The 22,091-nt window shown below is 43.0% G+C and overlaps 2 protein-coding genes across 2 annotated transcripts; one reads left to right on the top strand and one right to left on the bottom strand.

Annotated features, from left to right (window-relative positions):
• Window positions 1–10,426: 10,426 nt before the first annotated feature.
• LOC125529367 (phenylalanyl-tRNA synthetase, putative / phenylalanine-tRNA ligase) lies at window positions 10,427–15,053 on the top strand. The gene is made up of 18 exons (XM_048693780.2): window positions 10,427–10,707; window positions 10,795–10,917; window positions 11,019–11,117; window positions 11,426–11,482; window positions 11,722–11,777; window positions 11,889–11,981; window positions 12,274–12,364; window positions 12,458–12,495; window positions 12,582–12,620; window positions 12,855–12,931; window positions 13,004–13,088; window positions 13,154–13,253; window positions 13,419–13,515; window positions 13,638–13,709; window positions 14,193–14,259; window positions 14,339–14,464; window positions 14,704–14,758; window positions 14,824–15,053. Exons 1-18 carry the CDS (start codon window positions 10,537–10,539, stop codon window positions 14,872–14,874), a joined length of 1,497 nt encoding a protein of 498 aa, XP_048549737.2. The 5' UTR covers window positions 10,427–10,536; the 3' UTR covers window positions 14,875–15,053.
• A 1,586-nt stretch (window positions 15,054–16,639) lies between these two features.
• On the bottom strand, window positions 16,640–19,936 carry LOC125529368 (cytoplasmic tRNA 2-thiolation protein 1). Its single transcript, XM_048693781.2, has 10 exons — window positions 19,628–19,936; window positions 19,269–19,383; window positions 18,680–18,822; window positions 18,404–18,523; window positions 18,215–18,327; window positions 18,032–18,124; window positions 17,885–17,925; window positions 17,574–17,640; window positions 17,321–17,432; window positions 16,640–17,074 (listed from the first exon to the last, which is right to left on the bottom strand). Exons 1-10 carry the CDS (start codon window positions 19,724–19,726, stop codon window positions 16,895–16,897), a joined length of 1,083 nt encoding a protein of 360 aa, XP_048549738.1. The 5' UTR covers window positions 19,727–19,936; the 3' UTR covers window positions 16,640–16,894.
• Between the last annotated feature and the right edge of the window lie 2,155 nt (window positions 19,937–22,091).

Below are 22,091 nucleotides of genomic sequence, written 5' to 3'. Positions count from 1 at the left end.
AGCATTCTTGTGGCAAAAAGTCATGAGTCTTTGTTCAAGGGGAAAACCTAGCCCATTGTTCTGGATGGCAAAATTATCATTAAGTTCAGAGATCCTATCAACAAGAGCATCGGTAGGAACCTTTTTTCTAAGGTTTTCATTAAAAGCAACATGATCTAAAGATCGTAAACGCATAATGTCTTCTTGATAGAAAAGGATTGCTTCTATGGGAGGACGGCCAGCATCCACCCTATAATGCGCAAAAATTTCATTAGCTTCTTTTATTATAAATCTGAACTCATGAGCTAAAAAGATGGTAGCAGCTCGCTTAACAGAAGAATGCTCAATATTAGAAAACTCTAGGAAAATCCTTTGTATGGAAGGATGCATATGTAAAAATTGTCTTTCAAGTTCAACTATGAGCAAAGATATAGCATCTGCGAGATTACTAGTTTTATGAAGGACAGATCCACTCATGGTGGGCAAAGCACCGGCACAAGTAAAGAAATCTTGGATAACTCCCTTCCCAATAATATTACCGCTACCAATGCGAAACTTTTTAGTGTGCAAAATAATAGGATTTTTAAGAGGATCATCAATAGCATCAAAGTTTTCCATATTATTATCCTTATCAATGATAACCTCCCCAGTTTTAGACATGATGGCAAAAAACTGCAAAAAGAACGAGCACACAGAAGGCAGGAAGGAAAAGGAGACGAACGGAAGAGAGGGCGAATAAAGCGGCAAGGGTGAAGTGGGGGAGAGGAAAACGAGAGGCAAATGACAAATAATGTAATGCGAAGGATAAGAGTTGTGATGGTTACTTGATATGTCTTGACTTGGCGTAGATCTCCCCGGCAACGGCGCTAGAAATTCTTCTTGCTACCTCTTGAGCACTACGTTCGTTTTCCCTTGAAGAGGAAAGGGTGATGCAGTAAAGCAGCGTAAGTATTTCCCTTAGTTTTTGAGAACCAATGTATCAATCCAGTAGGAGACCACGCGTGAGTCACCTCGTACCTACACAAACAAATAAGAACCTCGCAACCAACGCGATAAAGGGGCTGGCAATCCCTTCACGACCACTTGCAAGAGTGAGATATGATAGAGATAATAATAATAATAAGATAAATATTTTTGGTATTTTTATGATATAGATTGAAAGTAAAGATTGCAAAATAAAATAGATTGGAAACTTGTATGATGGAGAATAGACTCGGGGGCATAGGTTTCACTAGTGGCTTCTCTCAAGATAGCATAAGTATTACGGTGGGTGAACGAATTACTGTCGAGCAATTGATAGAAAAGCGAATAATTATGAGAATATCTAGGTATGATCATGTATACAGGCATCACGTCCGTGAAAAGTAGACCCACTCCTGCCTGCATCTACTACTATTACTCCACACACCAACCGCTATCCAACATGCATCTAGAGTATTAAGTTCATAAGAACAGAGTAACGCCTTAAGCAAGATGACATGATGTAGAGGGATAAACTCATGCAATATGATGTAAACCTCATCTTTTTATCCTCGATGGCAACAATACAATACATGTCGTTTCCCTTTCTGTCACTGGGATCGAGCACCGCAACATTGAACCCAAAGCTAAGCACTTCTCCCATTGCAAGAAAGATCAATCTAGTAGGCCAAACCAAACTCATAATTCGAAGAGACTTGCAAAGATAAACCAATCATACATAAAAGAATTCAGAGAAGATTCAAATATTGTTCATAGATAAACTTGATCATAAACCCACAATTCATTAGATCTCGACAAACACACCACAAAAGAAGATTACATCGAATAGATCTCCAAGAGAATCGAGGAGAACTTTGTATTGAGAACCAGAGAAAGAGAAGAAGCCATCTAGCTACTAGCTATGGACCCGAAGGTCTGAAGTAAACTACTCACACATCATCGGAGGGGCCATGGAGTTGATGTAGAGGCCCTCCCTGATCAATACCCCCTCCGGCGGAGCTCCGGAAAAGGCCCCAAGATGGGATCTCTTGGGCACAGAAGGTTGCGGCGGTGGAAATAGGGTTTCGTGGTGCTCCTGGATGTTTGCGGGGTATATGGATATATATAGGAGGAAGAAGTAGGTCGGTGGTTCAACGAGGGGCCCACGAGGGTGGAGGGTGCGCCTAGGGGGTGGGCGCGCCCCCTGCCTCGTGGCCTCCTCGATTGTTTCTTGACGTCCACTCCAAGTCTCCTGGATCACGTTTGTTCCAAAAATAACGCTCCCGAAGGTTTCATTCTGTTTGGACTCCGTTTGATATTCCTTTTCTGCGAAACACTAAAATAGGAAAAAACAGCAATTTGGGCTGGGCCTCCGGTTAATAGGTTAGTCCCAAAAATAATATAAAAGTGTAAAACAAAGCCCATTATCATCCAAAACAGATAATATAATAGCATGGAACAATCAAAAATTATAGATACGTTGGAGACGTATCAATGACCGTAGTTTGAGGAGTTCATGTATTCACTAAGTGTTAATGCTTTGGTCCGGTACTCTATTAAAAGGAGGCCTTAATATCCCTTAGTTTCCAATAGGACCCCACTACCACGGGAGGGTAGAACAAAAGATGTGATGCAAGTTCTTTCCATAAGCACGTATGACTATATTCGGAATACATGCCTACACTACATTGATGAACCGGAGCTAGTTCTGTGTCACCCTATGTTATAACTACTGCATGAGGAATCGCATCCGACATAATTATCCATCACTGATCCATTACTTACGAGCTTTTCACATATTGTTCTTCGCTTATTTACTTTTCCGTTGCTACTGTTACAATCATTATAAAACCAAAACTGCTACTGTTACTTTTGCCACCGTTACCATTACCGTCATATTACTTTGCTACTAAATACTTTGCTGCAGATATTAAGTTTCCAGGTGTGGTAGAATTGACAACTCAGCTGCTAATACTTGAGAATATTCTTTGGCTCCCCCTGTGTCGAATCAATAAATTTGGGTTGAATACTCTACCCTCGAAAACTGTTGTGATCCCCTATACTTGTGGGTTATCAACTTTTAACAAGAACCGTTCTTAACTACGCATCAAAAACCACAACGTAGTATAGTGATTGATTTTTGATCTTCAGAAAGAACCCTGTTCATTGAAACCGATTCAACTAAAGTTGGAGAAATAGACACCCACTAGCCACCTGTGTACGAAGCACGTCAATATAACCAGTCTCGTGTAAGCGTACGCGTAATGTCGGTCTGAGCCGCTTCATCCAACAATACCGTTGAATCAAGAATCAACTAGTGACGGCAAGCAATATGTATATACTCACGCCCACAACTCCTTTGTGTTCTACTTGTGCATATAACATCTACGCATATACCTGCCTCTGATACCACTATTGGGGAACGCAGTATTTCAAATTTTTTACCTACGATCACGGAAGATCTATCTAGGAGATGCATAGCAACGAGGGGGGAGAGTGTGTCTGTGTACCCTCGTAGACCGAAAGCTGAAGCTTTTAGTAACGCGGTTGATGTAGTCGAACGTCTTCGCGATCCAACCGATCCAAGTACCGAACGTACGGCACCTCCGCATTCAGCACACGTTCAACTCGATGACATCCCTTGGGCTCTTGATCCAGTTGAGGCCAAAGGAGAGTTCCATCAGCACGACGGTGTGGCCGCGGTGATGATGAAGTTACCGGCGCAGGGCTTCGCCTAAGCACTACGACGATATGACCGAGGTGTGTAACTGTGAAGGGGGGACCACACACGGCTAAGACAAATCTTGTGTGCCTTTGGGGTGCCCCTTGTCCATGTATATAAAGGAGGGAGGAGGAGGATGCCGGCCTAGGAGGGGCGGGCCTATAGGGGGTCCAACTAGGATCCCAATCCCAGTTGGAGTCCCCTTCCTTTTCCAAGAGAGGAGAGAGGGAAAGAGTAGGAGAGGGAGAAGGAAAGAGAGGGGGCGCCCCCCTCCCTAGTCCAATTCGGATTTGCCATGGGGGGCGCGCGGCCAACCCTTGAGGTCTTTCTCTCCTTTCCCGTATGGCCCATTAAGGCCCACTACCCCACCCCACCCCGGCGAATTCCCGTAACTCTTCGGTACTCCAAAAAATACCCGAATCATTCGGAACCTTTTCGATGTTCGAATATAGCCTTCCGATATATCGATCTTTATGTCTTGACCATTTTGAGACTCCTCGTCATGTCCGTGATCTCATCCGGGACTCCGAACAACCTTCGGTACATCAAATCACATAACTCATAATACAAATCATCATCGAACATTAAGCGTGCAGACTCCACGGGTTCGAGAACTATGTATACATGACCAAGACACATCTCCGGTCAATAACCAATAGCGGAACCTGGATGCTCATATTGGCTCCTACATATTCTACGAAGATCTTTATCGGTCAAACCGCATAACAACATACGTTGTTCCCTTTGTCATCGGTATGTTACTTGCCCGAGATTCGATCATCGGTATCATCATACCTAGTTCAATATCGTTACCGGCAAGTCTCTTTACTCGTTCTGTAATGCAAAATCCCGCAACTAACTCATTAGTCACATTGCTTGCAAGGCTTATAGTGATGTGCATTACTGAGAGGGCCCAGAGATACCTCTCTGACAATCGGAATGACAATTCCTATTCTCGATCTATGTCAACTCAACAAACACCATCGTAGACACCTGTAGAGCATCTTTATAATCACCCAGTTACATTGTGATGTTTGATAGCACACTAGGTGTTCCTTCGGTATTCGAGAGTTACATAATCTCATAGTAAGATGAACATGTATAAGTCATGATGAAAGCAATAGCAATAAAACTAAACGATCATTTATGCTAAGCTAACGGATGAGTCTTGTCCATCACATCATTCTCTAATGATGTGATCCTGTTCATCAAATGATAACACATGTCTATGGTCAGGAAACTTAACCATCTTTGATTAACGAGCTAGTCAAGTAGAGGCATACTAGGGACACTCTGTTTTGTCTATGTATTCACACATGTACTAAGTTTCCGGTTAATACAATTCTAGCATGAATAATAAACATTTATCATGATATAAGGAAATATAAATAACAACTTTATTATTGCCTCTAGGGCATATTTTCTTCAGTTTGTTTGTGCATGTATTTGGTGGCTTGCGCGTTGTCTCCTGCTGGATTGATACCTTGGTTCTCAAAACTGAGGGAAATACTTACGCTACTTTGCTGGATCACCCTTTCATCGTCATGGGAAAAATCAACGCAAGCTCAAGAGGTAGCAGGCAACCACTTAGCTCGAGGTCTGTCGCCGCCGCCGACTGCCAGCAAACCTCACCGCATTTTGCCACTGCCACCTATCGCCACCTACTTTTCGACGCTGCTCATTGTCGACCCAGCTCCGTCCGATTTGGGAATCTGTGGTATTGGGGGTTTTTCTCATGAAGAACCAGGTAACTAATTTATTGAAATATTCGCTCATCTCTTATCCCGGTTCGTATGCCCCTTTTAATCACCTGGTTGAAATCGCCGTGAATTCATTTTTCTTGTAGCTGATCTGAGAGTTTTCATTCATAAAGAGTACTCCCTCCGTTTTTATTTACTCTGCATATTAGAGTTGACTGAAGTCAAACTTCGTAAAGTTTGACCAAGTTTATAAAAAATAATGTAAGCATTTACCATAACAAATTTATACTATGTGAAAGTACATTCAATAATAAATCTAATGATGTTGATTTGTTATCGTATATGTTAATATTTTTGTTTATAAAATTGGTCAAAGTTACAAAGCTTGACTTTGACCAAAGCTAATACGCGAACTAAATAAAAACGGAGGGAGTACAGTGCAAGGAGACATCTGGCCTATGTGGCCTCAGCCAGACAGCCGAGGAGTTCCATCTCACCGTACCAGATGACTTCATGAAGCGCACGGTATGTTCAATCTCACCCTACCTCGGTTGGCATGGCCTACTTTTCTGAACATATACTATATACTGCTATATTTGGATAAAAGGTGCTACATGCAACGTATACGTCGAAGGGTATTGTTCTTCTTTTTATATTAGGCAAATTAATGTTGTATTGTTCTTTCGATTACTCTCATATTTGCATAACATCATATTTACATTATCTGTTTAATTATATTTTTTGTGCTTTGATTTCAACTGTTGTACTATTCTTTCAATTACTCTCATATTTGCATGTTACCATATTTTTAACAATCTTATCTTATTTTTCCTCAGATCTTGGCTCCTCCCACCTGTCCAATTCCACTGCAACGCCGGCATGATGCTAGAAATCTCGAACCGACCTCCTGCTGCTTGTCCGTGCTGCAAACGGGCCTGCCATTACAGGCCGGAGTCATCGGTCATGGTCGCCGCAAGGACCACGCGAGGCGACGAGGGGCTGCATGCCCTCGCCGGTGCACAACCACAGCTGCGACGCAGAGCTACGAGACTGGCCGGCGTAACAAGGGAGGCGCTGCCAGGGTGTTGCAATCTCAAGCAACCGATGCCCACACTGCTGCAAGGGCGTGTGCGAGCCGAAGACACCACCGCCGCATGTGCTACCATGGAGCTTCGCCAGGCCACGTTGATGCAGTGGAGCTTTGCCGGCGCCGCCAGAGCTGTAATGAAGCGCTACAGGGTTGTTGAAGCTCAGTCGTGGTTGCAATGAAAGCGCCGCCAGAGTGGTCGTTGAACCTCCATCGTGGTTGCAATGAAGTGTCGCCGGAGCTGCAATGAAGAGCCTCGTTGCACTGCAACTTCAACGGCGGAGAGATCCATCTCGTAGCAGCACACGTGTTGCGTTGCAGCTCTGTCGGTGACGATACAACATCAGCGATGATGCTGGCTGGTACATCGACGGTGGAGCGGGCGATGGGAGTGTGACATGCTGACAAGGGGAGGGAGGAGGGGGAGGGTTGTGGAGTGCTTCCTTTTTTTTGAAACATTAAGCTTTATTGATTAGAAATAACAGTTACATCATCAATAAGAAGAGATACAATATCAACCATGGGCTCCTCAAACCAATCCTTAGTCGCTGAATATTTCGCTAGCCTAGCAATTTCATGAGCAACTTTATTTGCTTCCCTATTACAATGTTCAAATCTAGTAATAGTAAAATCGCAAGCCATAAAATAGCAATCATCGAAAACTGCCGTCGCCGCTCCTGCCGATTGTCCTCCATTCTTCATCGTGTCAATCACTTCCGTATTATCAGAGTTAACAATAAGGCGGTTGCACCCCGCCTTCTGTGCTAGGGTAAGGCCAAACCTCAGTGCCAATGCTTCTGCCGTTAGAACATCCGCACACCAGTCAAGTCGCCAACTTCCGCCAACAATGAACCTTCCTTTGTCATCTCTCAGGACTGCCCCCGCCGTGCCTCTAAGCAGATCATGGTCAAAGGAAGCATCAATGTTTAGCTTCACAAAACCCATAGGAGGTCTAAGCCATCCCTCTTTCTTATTGATCGCCTTAGGGGGGTTTGCTTTAACATAATTTGCCGCTATAGCACGGGCCCCCATTGCAGATTGATATGCATCTTGAGACTTTCCTTCATGAACCAGTTTACGTCTATCCACCATAAATACCAAGCTGTTATAACGATCAATTCACGTGCATTCTGGAGTCCCAAAACAGATATTTCTTCCTCTGGCATAAGTAATAAAAATTCAAGAACTGCCTCTCCTGTCCGGTCAACAACACAGGCTCTATTGATCACCTCATACAAACCCAAATTATCCCAGACCTTTTTCGCCTTCTGACACAGAAACAAGACGTGTTTCGTGTCTTCTAGCCCTTTTGAACATGTTGGGCAGATGGGAGGGACCTTCACATGTCTATTGGCGAGCGTAACACGACATGGGAGTGTTCCATGCAATGTACGCGAGATGAAGATTTTTACCTTTGCCGGACAAGATAGCTTCCAGATCTTGCTCCAAACAGGATTAGCATTGAATCTACCCATACCATACATATATTGTAATTTTCTTCCATGCTGTTTGTTTCATTCCTCCCAATAAGCCGATCGAACAGTGAACAAACCATTTTTTGTGAAACTCCAAGCAATGAAATCCGTCATTTCATGTATCGGAAGGGGGATTGCAAGTACCCTTTGAGCGTCAATTGGCCACAACGTTTGTCTCACCAAGTCTTCATCCCAATAACTCGTAATTGGATCAATAAGATCAGAAACCTTTGACAAAAGTTGCCCCCTTCTAGGAGTAATTATTTTCCTATTTGCACAATTCGGGATCCATGTATCTTCCCAAATATCAATTTTTTGTCCGTTTCCAACTCGCCAGATATAGCCGTTCCTTAGAGAATTAACCCCTGCCATAATGCTTTGCCAGGTGAAAGAGGAACCCTTCTTTAGACTTGCATTCATTAAATCGCCATCCAGGAAATATTTAGCTCTCATGATTGTGGCACATAACGATTTCGGATTATCAAGCAAAGGCCACGCTTGCTTGGCTAGTAACGCCAAATTGAAACAATGTAAATCTCGGAACCCCATTCCTCCTTGTTTTTTTGGGACACACATTTTCCACCACGCCATCCAATGCATCCTTTTCTGATTGTCCTCATCACCCCACCAAAATTGCGACATCGCGTCAATGATTCCTTTACAATTTTTTTTAGGAATTTTAAAGACGGACATAGCATAAGCTAGGATAGCTTGTACAACAGCTTTAAGTAGAATTTCCTTTCCTCCCGCGGATAACAGCTTCTCCTTCCATCCACTAATTTTTGTAATAATGCGATCAATTAGGAAAAGGAAGCAATCACTTTTGTCCATGCCCACATTTGTAGGTAAACCCAAATATTTATCATTGAGGGCTTCGGTCATAATATTCAGTGTTGTGCAGATCTGCGCTCTATCTTCTACTTTTGTATTGGGACTAAAGAAAATACTAGATTTTTCAACACTCACCAATTGCCCTGAGGTAGCGCAATAAGAGTCCAATACTGATTTTAATGCCTCCGCATTCATAGCATTTGCTTTCATAAGGATCAAAGAATCGTCGGCAAATAAAAGGTTTGAAATTGATGGGGCATCTCTGCAGACCTTAACTCCAGAAATATTACCATTCTCCTCTGCATTAGCTAGTAGAGCGGTCAGCCCCTCTGTACATAACAAGAATAAGTATGGGGAGAGGGGGTCTCCCTGCCTCAGACCTCTAGTAGGTTTAAAGCTCTCAGTCTCTTCATTATTAAAACGAACCCTGTACTCCACAGAAGATACACATTGCATAACTAAATCTACCCACTTTTCTTTGAAACCCAATTTTAGCATTATTTCTTTCAAAAAGGACCACTCTACTTGGTCATACGCTTTATGCATATCCAGTTTGATGGCACATATACCCTCTTTACCACTCCTTTTTTCTTTATTGTGTGAAAACATCCGTAGGCCACTAAAATATTATTTGTGATCACTCTTCCTGGTACAAATGCACTCTGAGTTGTACTGATAACATCTGGAAGGATTAACTTCAGACGAGCCGCAATCATTTTTGAAATAACCTTATACACCACGTTGCACAAACTGATTGGTCTAAACTGAGTTACCTTTTCTGGGGAACCAATCTTTGGGATCATTACAATTGTTGTATCATTCCACCCATTAGGTATAGTGCCAGTATTCACCGCCTGGAACACCTCTTCAGTCAGATCATCCCCCAACATAGACCAAAATCTTTTATAAAAAATGGCATGTAGTCCATCCGGACCCGGCGCTTTTAAGTCTCCTATATCAAAAAGCGTCTTTCAAACCTCCTCAGCCGTATAAGGGGCAAGGAGAGCAATATTCATTTCATCTGTCATTTTTCTTCTGACGAGGGATAAAACCTCCGGATTCGGTTGAGCAACTTGTGAAGTAAAGAGATTAGCGAAGTACCCCGTAATATGGTTTTTCATCTCCGTATCTTGCAGCCAAACACCATTGTCATCCAGCAATTTTTTAATCTGATTTCTTTTTTTTCTAGTCGTCGCCGCATTATGGAAAAAGGAAGTGTTGCGATCACTATGTAAGAGTCAGTTTGCACGACCCCTTTGTAACCAGTAGATCTCCTCTTGCTCTAATAAGTTTTCAGTAATGACAAGAATCTCTTTTTGGCGTGCTTGGGATTCCGCGTTTATAGAACCCCTCCGCAACTTTTTTAATTCTTTTTTTAATTTTTTTTCGGTCCTCTCAGAATATCACAGTCCCAAATATGCAAATCCGCATTCATCGCTCGTGGAGTGCTTCCTTTTTGCAAGGGGCAGGATTGAAGCAGAGGAAGAGGATCGAAGGGTCATGCGCGGACGGATCGGACGGCCGTGCAGCTGATCCAGCTGCTGAAAACAAATTACTCAGTAACGGGAGATCTTTTTGCAAAGACTCCCTAGGATCCGGGCCATTCATTCCCCATCAAACGGCCCATGTTTCTTATTTTATTTTATTTTTGCAAATAAAGCTCCGATTTTACTCTAGTCGCTCCCGACCAAACCCAAAGCCCCGTGTTCCCCATCTCTCCTCCCAGAAACCTCCTCTTCTTCCTCCTCCTCCTCCTCGCCGCCGCCGCCGCCACCGCCGAGGATGGCGGCGAAGCAGCCATTGGCGGACGTGGAGGACGGGCTCCTCGCCCACCTCAACGCGAACGCCGAGATCCCCGACTCCCGGTCCTTCGCCTCCTCCCTCGGCGTCCCGCACAAAGACGTGGAGGACGTCATCAAGAGGCTCACCGCCTTCCGCATCGTTGAGAGTGCGGTACGGTACCCTCCCCCTCCCCAATCCCCCGAGCCTCGCTTCGTCCCTGCCCCGATTTCCCCCAAGACCTAACGAGCTTTGCTGCAGGACATCACCAAGGAGACGTGGGTGCTCACCGATGAGGCCAAGGGGTATGCCGCGAGGGGCTCCCCCGAGGTGCAGCTCGTCGCGGCCATCCCGCCCGAGGGTGCCTCCAAGGGCGCGCTCAAGGTGATTTCCCTCTCTATGTGTGGCGTTTAGCTTTAGGTGCTCGATTGGAGTGAATGGTTTCGGTTCCGGGGATCTCTGATGCTCAGAGTGGCGCGTTGCAGGAGAGTTTGGGGGACGTGTTCGATATTGGAATGAAGGCTGCAGCCAAGAACAAGTGGATTGGATTTGAGAAGGGAAACAAAGACCTCGTACTGAGAAAGGTATGGAGCTGAGCTGAGCTCGTTTCATTTTTTCTTCTCTTCGATGTTGTCGGAGAGATGTATGATTCAGTTCAGTGTGTATTTGTATTGGAAACTTGCCTGCCGTATCTGCTCTTCTTCCGGGCGATGCTCTCAATTTGCCAATTTCTGGGTTGTAGATGTAGAATACATCCTCATCATAGTTCAACTCTTTCAATGTCCAGTAGTTACATCTGTGTTAACTGAAGGTCTCTCGGTGTGCTTTTATCTGTCTCGAGCTTTGTATCTCTAGGCATGCCATTGTATAATTCGCTGTTTGATTAATTCAGGTTGAGGATACCAATGATGAATTGCAAGAGCAGCTTATAAGACTGGAGAATGGGGAGGTTGGTGTTGCTTTGTTCCTCTCATATTTTGCATTTCCACTTGAACCATTTACTTGATTGTGTCATGGCACGGCACAGATAGTTGTTATGTACAATATCTAGTACTCCCTCCGTCCCATATTACAATAGCTCGTAACCTCCCCTCCCCCATCCCGTTTGAGCGTCAAGTAATATGGTACGGAGGGAGTATCAAATTGTTCTTTGGCCCTTCTTAAGGAAATTGTTTTTTATTCATGTAGGTTATTGCTGACAAAGTAATAGATGATTTGAAGAGAAGAAAGCTTGTAACAAAAGAGTAAGTATCTATTTCAAAGAGATCTTTTTTACAGTGTCAATAAGTGCCAGCCAAGTGCAGCATCATAGTCAATTATCCCTAATTTTTACATCTGCTTCGCTGTTTTTCCAGGAAATCTATTTGGTATTCACTGAAGAAGGGGCCTGAATTTGTTGCAAAGAGAAAAACATTGGCAACTGATGTGACACGAGAACATCTCAAGAGGTAATTTGATGTCACTTTTCTCAAGCTAATTTCAGAAATTGAGCAGGAAACCTCTGCTTGTTTACTATAAACTATAATGTACCATGAGCAATTGAACGCTACATGGAAGACTCCTCAATGCCGTTTCTATTCTAAATAGCCCAGCTGTACTTATCATACCTGTCAAAGACTATGCTAAACTTATTGTCACGTTAAAATTAACCTTTAATTTTTTTTATGTGTGTACCTATTAATGCATACAGTAACAGATTTATGATATATTTTCCTTTAAAATGGTTTTTCTTTCCTAAAGTGGCGACTGGAAGGATCTGGAATTTAAAGATTATAACTATGGAGCTCAAGGACAACCTATTGCGATAGGATATAGCCAACCGTTGTTAGAGGTACTTCTAATCTGCACGGTGTTCCATTTTTAAATACAGCTTTATATGATAAACCAGATAACTCAGAACTGTTATTTGGTGGATTTTTTTCAGGTCCGTGAGGCAATCCAGAACATTTTTCTCGAGATGGGGTAAATAAAAAAACATTTTGGTCATGATATTTGCAGTTCAAGGCAATATTCGGAAAATGGATTGATTAATTTTATTGATGTAACAGGTTCAGTGAGATGCCAACGAACATGTATGTAGAGAGCAGGTAAAACACAAAATAAGACAAGATTTTTTTTTCTTTTCTCATACCTGTTTGTAGTCAATTTCTTGTACTGGTAGATCTTCTCCACAAAATTGAAGTTATTTTAGGATTTAGGAGTGATAGGTCGCCAACACCATATGACTATATGACAAGACAATGTAGTTATGAGCATATCACTGTTTCCTAGATAAAGATCCATATATTTCTGACATTATGTATCGTTGCTTCCTTTGGTAGCTTCTGGAATTTCGATGCACTGTTCCAGCCACAACAGCATCCTGCTCGTGATTCACACGATACCTTTTTCCTCAAAGGTAAAGGTTATGTTACTGTTGTTGAGCCAACAGTTGGATTTAAACATATTTAATCAATTGACTTTTTTGCAGCCCCTGCTACAACAACACAATTACCCGATGACTATCTTGAGAAAGTAAAGCAAGTACATCAGTCTGGTGGCCATGGCTCCAAAGGGTATGTTCTGGTGTCTTTGCTGCAGTTTAGCCAGAGAGTTTATAATTTGAGGTTGCTGTCTGCAGATATGGTTACGACTGGAAGCGAGATGAAGCAGAGAAAAACCTGCTTCGTACTCACACAACTGCAGTTTCAACAAGGATGCTATACAAGCTAGCACAGGAGGTAAAGCAACTAAGTGATGCTTATTTTATCTCTTTGTAATTCCATTGTAACTTATATTGTCTTAGTTTGCCTAAATTAATGGAGGTGATATCAATTTGTTTTCTCTGTTCTGTTGAACGATTCATGAGATTTCTTTTCTTTGATAAACCACCATGGGTTGTTCAGAAAACTTTTGCTCCTAAGAGATACTATTCTATTGATCGTGTTTTCCGGAATGAAGCTGTGGACCGAACTCATCTTGCAGAATTCCACCAGATAGAAGGTAACCGTTCTCTTGTTTCTTGCCTATGTGGTGTTAACTTGATTGATATTTGGTACTTATTGTAGATGTCACACACATAACCCTTTTAACAATGAAGCTACTTACAATGCTTCTGATTTCAGGTCTTATTTGTGATTATGGTTTGACGCTTGGTGATCTGATAGGTGTATTGGAAGATTTCTTCTCCAGACTAGGTACTAAGCCAAAGCCATTGACTTTGTTATACTCCCTCTGATACATAATAAGTGTTGCAGTTTTGAACTAAGGTTGAACTAACCTTAGTACAAAACTGCGACAGTTACTTTGGATCGGACGGAGTAGTATTTATGGATCTTGCTATTAAATTCGTAAAAACTGTACTGCCATATGTTGTTATTCAGTTATTCCAAGAATATTGGTGCTCCATGCCCATCTGCATAATGTGCATTAGGCATGCATTTAATATTCTTGTCTTGTACTCCCTTCTTTCCTAAATATGTCTTTTTAGAGATTCTAATATGGACTACATACGGAGCAAAATGAATGAATCTACACTCTAAAATATGTCTATAAATCAGTATGTAATCCATATAGAAATCTCTAAAAAGACTTATATTTCGTAACGGAGGGAATATCTGCTATCTCCAGTACATAGAGATTTAATAATGCCACCTCTCCTCTCCTTTTCTGGCTCTTAGGCATGTCAAAGCTGCGTTTCAAACCTGCCTACAACCCGTACACTGAACCAAGCATGGAAATTTTCAGGTCAGAACAAGTTTGATTGCTATTGTTTTCATGATTATTGCGATCCCATGAATCATTATTATGTTTATTATTTTTTTAGCTACCACGATGGTCTGAAGAAATGGGTGGAGATAGGCAACTCAGGCATGTTCAGGCCTGAAATGTTACTTCCCATGGGACTGCCAGAGGGCGTTAATGTTATCGCATGGGGTCTTTCACTTGAAAGGTAAAACTGGCATAGTTTCCATATGAATGATTCCTTTATGTGCATATATGTTGAATTGATTTCTTTTTTCTCCACAAAAAAAAAACACCTTCGCGATCCTTGTTTTTCAACTAATGTCTCAAATAGAAGTGCGAGGAAAACCAAAGGAGAGCAAGATCCTGATTGGACTCGAGAAATCTTTGCTTTATCTATGGATTGCAAAGAAATCTGTGCTGACTACATTTTGCTGCTGAATGCAGGCCAACAATGATTCTGTATGGGATTGACAACATACGTGATCTCTTTGGGCCAAAGGTATTGTTCTTATTAACTTTGTCTTGTCCACAAGCCTGTGCTAATATGAATTATGATCTGTACAGGTCGACTTCAATCTGATCAAGAGCAGCCCGATTTGCCGCTTGGGGCTGTAGTGTAGTGAGCTTGATAGAACTTTATCTGGATGTCTGGATGCGAAGCATGTTTATTTGTGGTTATAACTTTGAAAACCAGTACTTTGCATTTAACAGAGGGAGTGCAGAAATACACACATGTAGCTCTGAATTGCAATTTTGAGGTGTTCATGTTCGATACAAGTAGGGTCTTCCATTTCTATGCAGTCTCCGTCATGTGTTGTGTATCTTGTGGTTCACACGACCCTGCACGCAAGCGAATATCCTACACACGGTTGGAAAAGAAAAGAATCAAGGGCTTCCAACCATAATTTTCCTCTTATTTATCATTCTGAAGCCCGGCCTTTCTATTTCCAACCACGGCCAACTGTGTAGACTACTATACAACATCATAGTTTTTCTTTTTGAAATGGAGGGCAAATATTTGCCTCATCTATTAACTAAGAGAGAAATTTGTTTGTGCTACAACACATCGATACTACAAATGGACATTACTCTCCCGGCATGATTGAACCCAACTTTTTGGCGCCCACAGTCACCCAGACTGTCGCCTTGGTTTTGATGTTGTGGACTGCTAGAGGGGCCCTCTTTTGGCAAAAGACACAGCATTTCTCTCCTTTCAAATGATTGATGATGTGAGCATGGCGAGCGTGGCCATCATTGTAGTTTGGGGTGTTGGTGTCGGAGAGTCCAATCCACCAATCTTTGGCGGAGTGGATAAGGTCTCAAGATGAAGTGTCTAGATGCCTAAGTTGTAGCCACTCTTTGATCATGTCCCAAAACTTAATCCTATATCGACACTTGTAGAAAAGATGGTCAACGGATTCTTTATCGCGCTTGCATAGGGGACAAGGGCAACAATTTGACCATCCATACTTTTTTTTTGAGACGACCATCCATACTTGGCCAACTGATCCTCGGTTCAAATCCTATTTTGTATGGCAAGCGAACTGAAGAACTTAATCTTGAGAGGAGCCCAAAGTCTTCCAAACCGTGTGCTCCATGAGGGAACAAATGGAGCTGTGGAATTGGACTTCCTAGGCGGAACATCATAGTGAACTTCCACTCAATGATGGCCATTCATTGGCAGTGTGCTTCCACTCAATGTCGCAATGTGGCCCAAAGAGTAACGAATTCATGGAAGTGGGCGAACAGAGCATCTTTTAACACTTCAATTTTTCCGCGACGAGGCCTTGAAAATTAGGGACGCAATGTCCTCGGGTTGCGGTCATGCACCCAAAGATCGTCCCAAGGAACATCATAGTGAACTCACTAGTTATCCTCGATGGCCATTCAGGCTGCAAGTTGGAGTGGGCTCTCCAAGGCACCATTGTAACACTGACACTTTACACATGCCATAACAAGCATCTGCAAAAGAAGTACAGAGGATGCCTAAGTGTTCACAAATGCACCCGCGCGGACATATATTCTGAAAAGATAGTAAATAAATTAAAAAAGATCTGATTTTTTTGGATGAATATCAACAAGTTTTCTAACATCTTGCAAAATTTCCACGGCTTGTTTTGAATGCATAAGGCAGATAATGGTCTGCCTTTTCCTCAAGAGAAAACCATCTTGCAAAATTTCACCATGAAAAGACATTTGCAGGTGTGTCCGAAAAACAAAAATTGGTACTCCAAAATACATCTTTTTTTTTGCACAGGCCTCCACGCATGTCATTTAAAGTGAAATTTTGCAGCATGTTAGAAATTTTGTTGATGCTCATTTTACTATTTAAAAAAATTATTTTACTGTTCATGCAAGTGTATTTGAGCTAGGGAGCAGATAATTAGTAATGGTACTATAACTTGACCTTCACCTCTTGTACATGCAAATACACATACAGACGACAACAGCTAGCAAGTTCAGCTAGTCCAATTCAACCGTTGATCGATAAAACTTTTATCATGATACAACACCAGCAGCAGCTGCTAAAGTTCAGATGCATGGCCCGCACAGTTGGCCGCGCAACGATGATGGGGGCATACTGCCACACCTAGTCCCGCTTACGCCCTGAGTGGCCAGTCCAGCAGACTGACATTCAGAAGTCCAAGTTGCCATGTTTTCCTTGTAGACTCGACCTATTCCTCCTCTCCGCTCGTTTGCCTTGCTGCTCGCCACTACCATCAGCTCCAGCACCGACTTTAGCGGTTCTCCCTATGCCTAGTTTTGGCAAGCCTCGGTTCAGTCCATCTAGCAGGACACACGCTTTGCATAATTTCTACAGAAGCCAAGATTTTCATCCAATATTGAGTCAGTAAAAGCATTGGAAAAGTTCAAAGGTAGCAAGACCAGGGCAAATACTTGGATAAAATGTCCAGCATGTGAGCTCAAGAAAAAACCTGTCATTCTATAACCAATTGATCAACTTATTTTTAACTGTACTAGCGAAAGAATCATTTATGTGGTTATCTTGAGCCAAAAGATTAGAGGGGGCAAGCTTTCATGCTAGATGTAAGCACAATACCTGGCTAGAAATGTAACCGCAGCGTTCACATGTTCCTTGCTCTGGCATTCTTGTTGTTGTGGATATCCGGAAATTTTCGCCAGAGGTTATGATGTCCAGTATAGCCCTAGGCCTGCACCACTCATAAGGTACTGATTCAAGTGACTGAAACAAGACAATGATACATAATGTGTTGAACAAGGAAAAGAAACAGAGCTAGCATGCACTAACAGATGAAGAAATAATCCTACTTTTGGACGGGAGAAGTCTTTACCTCATCCTTTCCAGATCTTTAATAAATTCACGAGCAAATCCACGATATGCATTTGGTGAATAGATGCCTGAATTGTGATAGATAACCAATAAGCATATTTGATTTCAATAGAAGATGAGAACAGTGTCAACAAAATTCTACAAGTATCCCTCCAAATATGTCACTGACTATCAAATGTTAGGCACTGATTGTTCGAAGCTTATATTTTGATTATATATTAACCGTCCCTGGTATCTTGAGATAATGGAATGGGGAGCTACTGTTTAACTACAGAGAGAACAAAACTGCACAAGAAATGAAGCAGGAATTACATTCAGTGGAGAAGTAGTCCAGCTTTTTGAAATACGCATACGTGTCATACAGTCAAGGATCAAAATTATTATCAGCGCATGTTTTATGCACAAAGCATAATAAGTTAATAAAAAAAACTGATTAAAAATGTTTCATGTAAAGGATATATAACAATCTCTTTTTCGTAGGTGTATTTGAAAGGCTTGCATCTTGGGATTGGTCCATCTTCACCAGTAGTTATGAAAGTGCATCGACTTAACCTATAAGATAAAAGCATAATGCCAGCACAAAAATTATAAAAGAGAACAAAGATAAAAAATAGCATATTTTATTTATTAACCAACATTTACCTTGCAATATCACCACGTAAAATATTCAGCAAGACAGTCTCTGCAATGTCATCTGCATTATGCCCAGTTACAATCTTATCAACCTTCAAGAGAGCAGCACCACGGTCTAGCGCCTAATAAGAATGGAATTGTTCATAAATTAATGAGCATGCAATTGCCTTACAGATAAAGGTAGGTAGTAGGAGGTACCTGACGTCGAAAAACACCACAGAAAGTACAATTGTTTTTCAGGCCAATTGCTTTCACAATATCATCCATTGTCCAGTCATAGAGATCCTTATAGGAAACTATTTTCAGTGGTAGGCCATACTGCAGTGGGTGAATTGTACGGTTGAATTAACAACACAAGAATATGCATTTAAATGGGTTACGTTTCATGAAGTAGATGCCTACCAAAATTAAAACAAAGGGAAACACAAAGTAAAAAGCTGCAACAGTTTTGTGTATCGGGTAAGGGGGAGGAACCTGTAGTTCATTCCTTTTAACAGTTTCTAGGGAGTCGTCTCTATAGCCTGTGATTCCTTCGTCAATAGATAAAAGGAACAAATCGAGACCATATTTATGACGTTTGTTTAACTCTGATAACACATACGCAAGCACGGTTGAATCTGCATAACAGTAAAAAGATTGTTATAAACTGCTACAAGATCAAGAATTCAAGATAGATAAGCAAGCATTTCCACAATAAGCTGAAGAACGTTTGCAATCATATTTTTTCTAGGGGGGGTATATCATATTTATGAAACAGCCATATGTGATCCATTATTATCATCGCCCATGACTACCAATATTTTAACTTGAATAAATTGATCGTCTTGATTAAAAGCCTTTATCTCTGCTGCAACTGTGAGAAGGTTGAACAAACATTTTGATAACACACTCTAAGACAAGGCTCTCAAGGAGTCAATGACACCTTGAGTATTGGCCATGCAAGTGATCAACAGGAGCCGGAACTAAAGTGCTCATCATTCAATGAGTAGTGAATATGAAACATATGCATTGCATAAAAATCATCTATTACGTTGTTATTTATACAACACAAGTCTGCACATACCTTTTCCACCAGAAGCTCCAATTGCCACACGTTCACCGGCTTTAAACAAATTATTGTCAACAATAGTTTGATGAATCTCGTCCTCGAAGACAATATAGAAGCATTCCCTACATATCTGAAAGCAAACATCAGAGACACCTCTGAAGGCCACAGAAAGGTGAAAACAGCTCACAGTACTCCTAGACAAGTGCCATGGTTGGAACTTCACAAGATCAAGCAGCAAAGAGTACCCGAATTTTTAGGTAGATACACAGAAGGGGCATGTTTTGTTCGTACCCGCTTCCTAAAACTACAGTAATCGAGTGAACTCATACGAAGCTACAGCTAAACCCATAAAGAAGGAATCCGGCGAGGCTCACCTGTTCTAGGGTTTTGGGCCGCTTGAGCGCGGCCTTCCGCTCGCCGCAGCGCGTGCAGAGGCGGCTCCCTGCCCTCGTCGGAGCGGCGGCGGACTGCATGGGCGCCTGGATGCGTCTTAACCCCACGCGAGTCCGATGGAGGGTAGAGACGACGAGGACACCGGCGCGGTAGAGTGGCCGTGCTTCGGCAGGGGGAGGAGCAGAGGCCGCTTTCCGGGACGCCGGCGAAGGGGTTTCGGCGGCGTCACGGCGCTGGGGGCGGACAAACAGGAGGTGCAGGAAGTTTGGTGGGTCAAGGTTGGCCCAGATTAGGCGGGCTAGTATTGGGCCGGCCTGGGAAGAGGCGCGGCTCTGTGGGCTGCTACTACTAGGCTAAGGCCGGTCATAGTGAGGAGTAACTTATACTAGTGTCATGCATATGACACTAGTCTAAGTTACTATCTTTATAGTACAAAGTAATATATTAGTAGTGTCATAGAGGACTTCATTAATTAGCTTGTAGACTCATCTTGTCTTGGAAAGCGCTATGTTACAGTAACATATTATGTTACCACTTCTCATTAACTACATGTCATATAAGCAAAAAATTCTCAGAGTGCGCTATGTTACTTGCTAAGTTACTTTCACTATAACTAGCCTAACATACGGTGAATCTACCAACATATGGGCAGATACATGGATACCGAGGAACGAGATGATGCGCCCGTATGGATGCCGCGTGGCCAACCCGCCAATTTTGGTGGCCGAGCTGATTGACAACACCAGCGCCGCATGGGATGTCCAACGCGTCAATCAGGTGTTTATGCCAATGGATGCGAAAATCATTTTAAGCATTCCTTTATGTACACGCAACACTGATGACTTCTGGAGTTGGAACTTCGAAAGGAACGGTGTTTTCTCGGTCAAGTCGGCATATCACATGTTAGTGGAGACTAGAAGGCGCCGGGAGGCCTGGTTGGAAAACATGTTGGAAATATGCCCTAGAGGCAATAATAAATTAGTTATTATTATATTTCCTTGTTCATGATAATCGTTTATTATCCATGCTATAATTGTATTGATAGGAAACTCAGATACATGTGTGGATACATAGACAACACCATGTCCCTAGTGAGCCTCTAGTTGATTAGCTCGTTGATCAATAGATGGTTACGGTTTCCTGACCATGGACATTGGATGTCATTGATAACGGGATCACATCATTAGGAGAATGATGTGATGGACAAGACCCAATCCTAAGCCTAGCACAAAGATCGTGTAGTTCGTATGCTAAAGCTTTTCTAATGTCAAGTATCATTTCCTTAGACCATGAGATTGTGCAACTCCCGGATACCGTAGGAGTGCTTTGGGTGTACCAAACGTCACAACGTAACTGGGTGATTATAAAGGTGCACTACAGGTATCTCCGAAAGTGTCTGTTGGGTTGGCACGAATCGAGACTGGGATTTGTCACTCCGTGTAAGCGGAGAGGTATCTCTGGGCCCACTCGGTAGGACATCATCATATGCGCAATGTGACCAAGGAGTTGATCACGAGATGATGTGTTACGGAACGAGTAAAGAGACTTGCCGGTAACGAGATTGAACAAGGTATAGGGATACCGACGATCGAATCTCGGGCAAGTACAATACCGCTAGACAAAGGGAATTGTATACGGGATTGATTAAGTCCTTGACATCGTGGTTTATCCGATGAGATCATCGTGGAACATGTGGGAGCCAACATGGGTATCCATATCCCGCTGTTGGTTATTGACCGGAGAACGTCTCGGTCATGTCTGCATGTCTCCCGAACCCGTAGGGTCTACACACTTAAGGTTCGGTGACGCTAGGGTTATAGAGATATTAGTATGCGGTAACTCGAAAGTTGTTCGGAGTCCCGGATGAGATCCCGGACGTCACGAGGAGTTCCGGAATGGTCCGGAGGTAAAGAATTATATATAGGAAGTGCTATTTCGGCCATCGGGACAAGTTTCGGGGTCACCGGTATTGTACCGGGACCACCGGAAGGGTCCCGGGGGTCCACCGGGTGGGGCCACCTGCCCCGGGGGGCCACATGGGCTGTAGGGGGTGTGCCTTGGCCTATATGGGCCAAGGGCACCAGCCCCAAGAGGCCCATGCGCCAAGAGAGAGAAAAAAGGGGAGAGTCCTAAAGGGGGAAGGCACCTCCGAGGTGCCTTGGGGAGGATGGACTCCTCCCCCCTTGGCCGCACCCTTCCTTGGAGGAAGGGGCAAGGGCTGCGCCTCCCCCCCTCTCCCTTGGCCCTATATATAGTGGGGAAAAGGAGGATCAACCATACCTAAGGCCTGGCGCCTCCCTCTCCCTCCCGTGACACATCTCCCTCCTCCCGCAGCGCTTAGCGAAGCCCTGTTGGAATCCCGCTACTTCCACCACACCGTCGTGCTGCTGGATCTCCATCAACCTCTCCCTCCTCCTTGCTGGATCAAGGCGTGGGAGACGTCTC

Source organism: Triticum urartu, chromosome 5A, assembly GCF_056163025.1.
Source record: "Triticum urartu cultivar PI428250 chromosome 5A, HENAU_Tu73, whole genome shotgun sequence".
NCBI classification, from domain to species: domain Eukaryota; kingdom Viridiplantae; phylum Streptophyta; class Magnoliopsida; order Poales; family Poaceae; genus Triticum; species Triticum urartu.
Note: the sequence above shows the minus strand (reverse complement) of the source record. Positions and strands in the feature narration are given on the sequence as shown.